The sequence below is a fragment of the Diadema antillarum genome, unplaced genomic scaffold, assembly GCF_040938485.1.
Source record: "Diadema antillarum isolate AM-2024a unplaced genomic scaffold, OU_Dant_1.0 seq00002111_RagTag, whole genome shotgun sequence".
Taxonomy (NCBI): domain Eukaryota; kingdom Metazoa; phylum Echinodermata; class Echinoidea; order Diadematoida; family Diadematidae; genus Diadema; species Diadema antillarum.
The window spans coordinates 274,360-280,294 of NW_027272753.1; the positions used below are offsets into that span (position 1 = coordinate 274,360).

At 43.2% G+C, this 5,935-nt stretch overlaps 1 protein-coding gene across 1 annotated transcript; it reads left to right on the forward strand.

Annotated features, from left to right (window-relative positions):
* Positions 1-1,428: 1,428 nt before the first annotated feature.
* Positions 1,429-4,674, forward strand: LOC139713964 (uncharacterized). The gene has a single exon (XM_071625689.1). It carries the CDS (start codon positions 1,703-1,705, stop codon positions 4,547-4,549), a length of 2,847 nt encoding a protein of 948 aa, XP_071481790.1. The 5' UTR covers positions 1,429-1,702; the 3' UTR covers positions 4,550-4,674.
* The last annotated feature ends 1,261 nt before the right edge of the window (positions 4,675-5,935 follow it).

Genomic DNA, 5,935 nt, shown 5'->3' on the forward strand with positions numbered 1-5,935 from the left:
TACTAAAGTTTCTCGTAGTGTTGGTATCATATCCAAGTTACGTCTCTATTTACCAAAAGAAACCTTAATTACTCTGTATAATGCCATAGTTATGCCTCATTTAATGTACTGTGATGTAGCTTGGGGAAATACTTATAAGACTCATATAGATAAGTTGATTGTTTTTCAGAAAAAAGCTGTAAGCTATATTACAAATTCAAACTATAGAAGTCCAAGTTTGCCATTGTTTATTCAACTTCATATTTTGCCATTTGAAAAATTAGTTATCTTGAGTTGCTTGATTTTTATGTTTAAGACACAAGGTGACCCGAAATCTTTCATGAAGGATGCGTTTGTGTTAAATTCTACCGTTCATGCTTATAATACGCGTAAAAGTAATCTCATTCATCAACCCTTTGCAAGAACTAAAACTGCCCAAAATTCATTTGTATATGTTGGTATTAGAGAATGGAATAATTTGCCATTGAGAATTAGGTCAGCCTCATCACTATCCAACTTTAAACGTACATGTCGCATCTATCTTGAGGGAAATTTGTAAAACAAGAATTGATCAGGGAAGCTGAATTTAAAAGTATAGTAAAATAGAAAGTATCTTTCTGCAATTTCATGTGAATTATATGTATGTGCATGAGCGTTTTTGTGACACGTGTTTGTGTGATTGAATGTGTGTGTGTGCGCGTGTGTGTGTGTGTGTGTGTGCTTGTGTTGCATCTGTCCTATGTAAATATGTTACTATTATACTTCTTGTTAATATGTTTAAAACTTTAGTATGTTTTGCTTTGTTTTATATGTTTATCCGGGACCCCTTTTTTACAAGCTCTGCTTCTTTTGGGGTCCCAAACCATTCATTATTCTTAATGCTGTATCCTTTTGTAAAATGTCAAATGTTTAATGAATTGGTTAAATAAACTTGAACTTGAACTTGAACGTACGATTGGAAATGACTCTTATATGGTAAAGATCCAGATTCTGACACTTTCAAACGAAACTTTTAGTGGATGATATGCACACGTCGCAGAATCATAATTTCTTGGTTATTTATCACACCGCTGTTGCTTCGTTTTGAATCGTACTTCTTTTCATAACTGACCTCTCAAGAAACATTGATGTGAAATATTGTTTTCTTTCTATATCTCTGCTTAGAAACAGAGAAATATTCAAACTAACAGGTTGCGTATTTTCAAAGTTGACATACTGCGATCCAATAGTGATTGATTCCATATCATTTCCTGTAAAGGACAAGAAGATCTAATATGACACTGAACTTAATCAAGACAACTGTGCCTACAAAAATTGCAGCACTTGCTAATATATCATGTTCATCTTTCGTTTAATGCTTTAAAATATATGTGTCCCAATTGTTTATTAGTGGAATAGATAATATCAATAAGTCTCTATTGTCTTTTGTGTTTTCTGCAGGTAGCGGAAGTTGTGTTTACAGCGTGTGTTCAGCCGGGAGATGGAGAGAATCCTATGACTGGGCAAATCCTACCTGTGTCATCTTCAATTGGCTCTGCCTTTAACTACCACTGAGAAGTTGCCATTGTCGTACGACTTGGACTGCATTTTGAACAATTAATCACAACGCGCGCCATTCGTGTTGAAAGTTCTGAGATGGCTGACGAGAGAAAGTCTTGAACAAAACCTGTTGACCAATCACTGCGTAAAGACACTTCTAAGTCCGATTTTTCGAAGTGTGAAAATGGCAGAAAGTACTCACAATCGCCGAACTTGCGTCTTTGTGATCCTGGCGTCGTTCGTAGCACAGGTGACAGCACAGTACTTTCTCGAAGAACCACGTGATATTGAGGTGATACAGGGGGGACTTGCACTTTTTCGATGTACGGTGACGGACATTCGGGATGATTTTAACGTTTATTGGCGCTTTGTAGCCGACGGATCGCTTGTTCCCCTTTCGTTAGACAGAGACGTAAAGAAATATGCTAGTTACCATGGCGACAGAACCCGTCGGCTGTCTATTACTGGCGATGCAAACCATGGGGAATACAATCTGCGCATCAAGAATATATCCATGGTCGATCAGGGACAGTATGTCTGCACTGTCATCACATCGGACAAAGTGGCGCACGATTCTAGAAGAGCAAGCCTCATCTTGCGTCCCCGCCATCCGGTCAATACTGCTATCCCCGATCCACTCCCGGCGTGTTCGATGGGTGTCCTGTCCTCACCCTATGTGACACAGATCGGCGCAGTGATCCGCCTAACTTGCGCATCACCGGCTGGGTCTCCTAGTCGAAAATTAGTATGGAAGCGTCAACCTTCAAACGCCCCGAGCACAGAACTTGTTACCTGTCCGGGGTCACCATGCGAACACAATAGAAAACTCTTGTGGGAAGACGTCGACACGAAATTTGTCTGTGAAATTTTGCCGGAGTTTCGAGTAGGTCTAGCTCGACCTGCCCATCCCGGGTGCAGCCTCACACCCCTGGATATCAAAAACGGAGTTGTAATTGATCCAGTAGTTGCCAACGTGCTTACAGGAGAGCGAGTAGGATTCCTATGTGTGCCAATCAACTCCAGTCCCTCTCAATTGATGTTTCACTGGTACCAGAACTCGCAAATCATTCCCAATGGCACGGACATGTCCTTGCTGAATCTCATGATTGATCGAAACGATGACAACTCAACTATTTCGTGTGTTGTATCGTCACTGGACGGAGCTTTCCTAGGCATTGGTTTCTCGCAGATCAAGATTTTGGATGCCGACGATATCTTCCCTGGTATTGAAGGATCTTCTCCCACCAATTTTCCAACTGAAGAAACCACCGACACTCCTAAAGATACCAAGATCATTGATGGTAGTGCCATATACGCTACCACCGTTTGGTCCGGTCAGCATAATCTCAGCCAGCAGCCTATCGCTGAGATTACAAACAACGGTAACGGGTCGAAACATCTGTCCATATCGATTGTTGGGTATGCGATTGCTGCGGCGCTGCTCATCTGTGCAGTTGGACGGGCGGTAGTGCTTTTCGTCCGGAAGAGAAAGAGCAATGGTGATGGTAAAGGTACGGAGAGTGCGCATGAGGGCAAGGGGAGTGGGACAAGCGCTAAATTTGAAATGAATGCCATTCCGACAAGCGGGTTATATTCCGAAACGGCCAATTACCATGAAACAAATGAGCTTAATGAACGTAATGACCCCATTCACAACTTCTGCACGGATGATAATGCCGTTTCTACGGACAAGTACTACGCAGTACTCGACCCGGATGGGGAAGAAGAGTACGTCGATAGTGCATTTCTCAAAGAAGAAATCGCGAAAGGCGATTCTAACGAGGAATCTGCGTCTACCATTGCAGTCCCCTGTACGCCCAACGAGTACGCAAGACCAACGAATCGCACACTCGAGTTCGACAGATGGCCAAGGCAGAACGAAGGTCAGGGCACGGAGGAACATCACGAACGCAACCCTTCTGATTCATCTGCTAGTGCGTATGCTGTCACGGATGTTGTTTCACAGAGGGGTCGCTTTGTCTTCAAAGGGATGACTGGACGCGATGAGGCTGATGTCGGCATTTGCAGAAATCCATCATTCGATAGGTCCGCTTCCATGTCCAAGGCGCGTGATCGAAGTCGAAATGCGCCGCCTCTCCCTGTGCGAACGCTTCCTAGAACCTTATCCACCCCTGGACGACCCGTTGACGTAAGCGAGGCACGCAAAGAAGGGCGTGCTTTAGACTCAGTACAAGGGAAGAATGAGCTTAAATCCAAACGCGGATTTAGCTCTCTTTGGCCGTGGTCAGGGCGAAACAAAAAGGCTTCATTGTCGACGTCAGTAAAGAACGAGAAGTTACCACAAATTCCCAACAGCCCCGAGGAATCCACTGACCAAGATCGTCGGTTATCCTTAGGTAGCGCAGGAAGCGGCGACTATGCAGAGATCAGTATCCGTAGGGGATCCAGCGCGGGGCCAGTAGAGAATGGGGAATACAACCTAGTTGAGACAAACTTCCCGAAGAGGGAAAGGTTACATAGCATCCCGGAACGACTGGACATGACTAATGGAGACATTCAGCCGTATACAGTACTCCATCGAGGAAGCAGACGTCCTCGAAGTGCTGTGCAGGAATCTTCAGACTCCGACTACGATAGACTGATGAGGCCGAGCAGGGTCCTTTCGGCCGAGCCAAAGAAGTCCGCGAAGATTCCTGTCTACGCCAAAGTACAAAAATCGAAGAGTTTGGATCATGGACAGAGTCTTCAAAAGAAATCTCTCAGTAATTCTGAAACAACTTCCGGATCTCCTCCAAATTCTCTTCGAAAGAGCGAAAAATCGTCTTCGACTCCCTTCACCAGGAGCATGTCAGAGGGGGCAGCACCATGTCGAGGGAAGGTGCCCTCAACATGCGCTGGATACGAGACGGTCGAAACCATTCAAAGGACTGAAAAGCTGGATAGCATTTTGGTTCAGATTCGGAATAGCTTCCCGGGACAAACGCTGGATGAGCCGGATGAAAACGCCAACGATTCAGAATCAGTGTCAACTGGTAGTAAAGCAGGTGGGCATTTTGCAAAAATAGTTTAGAGGATTAATGAAAACCCTTCACAAGAATACTGTATGAGATTGAAGCGGCTTGCCATATATTGCCATGGAATCAAGTTTGTCAGCGTGCAATAAATTCGTGCATTGGAATGTCACTCTAATGAACAATCGACATCTGTGACATTCGTGCATGGGAATGCCACTCTAATGAAAAATCGACATCTGTCGAATTACGTCTACCAGAAGCTGTATACTTTGTTATCATTAATCTACCCGCATTAAAAAAAAAAAAAAAAAAAAAATCATTAATCAGTCCAATTATGTTGGCTTGTCTATGTCTCTCAAGTTGTAAATATTGAGGGGAAATGAGAAGTTATAAAAAAAAGAGAAATGCATATGGAACGTCTTTTCAATCCTGTAGTCTTCAGGGGGGGGGGGGGTCCACTGATAATAAGTAGTTACACTACATTTACGATATACCAAATCTGGAACTGGCGCAGAAAGCCAGCAGTTGCTTGAAGGAAACCCTTGGGAGGAGAGTATATGCCTTTCAAACAAATTCATTACAAGTAGAGATATACAGAGATATAGATACATAGAATACTTACTAGAGAGATAGAGAGAGGAAGGGGTGATCAGTAAGATGGAAAGATGCGAGGAAATGAGAATAGAGTAAAGGCCGGAGGGCTTTCAGGAAAACAACTGATTGAAATAAAGTCTAGATTGGTTTCAAAAACCTATAGCGTTAAGATTCATTGGAGCGGGAAGACTCACTGGTCCGACTCAGATTGGAGAATCCCCGTAACAGATTGTGTACAGCTCTGTCATATGTCTCTGGTGTGCTAACACATCCGAAGAATCTTGACTGGAGTTGACCGTTGTCGATGAGAGTACTCTTCGATGCACATAATTCGCTGTCCGGTGCATGCTATTCGTGGCTTTCGAATTTATCCTGGTGGACAGGGAATGAATAAGCCAGTTTACAGTTCACAGTTTGCGGATGAGCAGAAAAAGGGTCATTGGTACAATCAGGCATGTTTGTTTTTGAATTCATTGAGATAAGCATCCCTAATTCAATGATTATTCATGTACCCTTGTAAATGGTGCTTACCAGCACATCCACCTGACAGCAAGCTTGGTATTTAGCAATGTTTGTAGAAAAAAAGGTTTTGTTTTTATGCACTCGAGACAAAACAATGAATTTAATGTCTGGAGGAAAGAACATTTCAGCTGCTCTGAGCAAGTTCATCCTTTGCTTGAACGTGATTTCCTTAAATTATGGGCATGCTTACGCATCATGCTGCTTTGAAAACGAGTGAAGTGCCTAACCAACTGAGAAAAAAAGGAAGGTCATTTGTATCAATGTGTCCGCGAGCTAACTATGAACTGGCTTTGATATTGGGCCACATCTGAATCTCTACGCTACCG

Excerpts from the sequence above, each read along its gene's own strand:
- LOC139713964 (XM_071625689.1), top strand. The coding sequence starts at position 1,703 with ATGGCAGAAAGTACTCACAATCGCCGAACTTGCGTCTTTGTGATCCTG.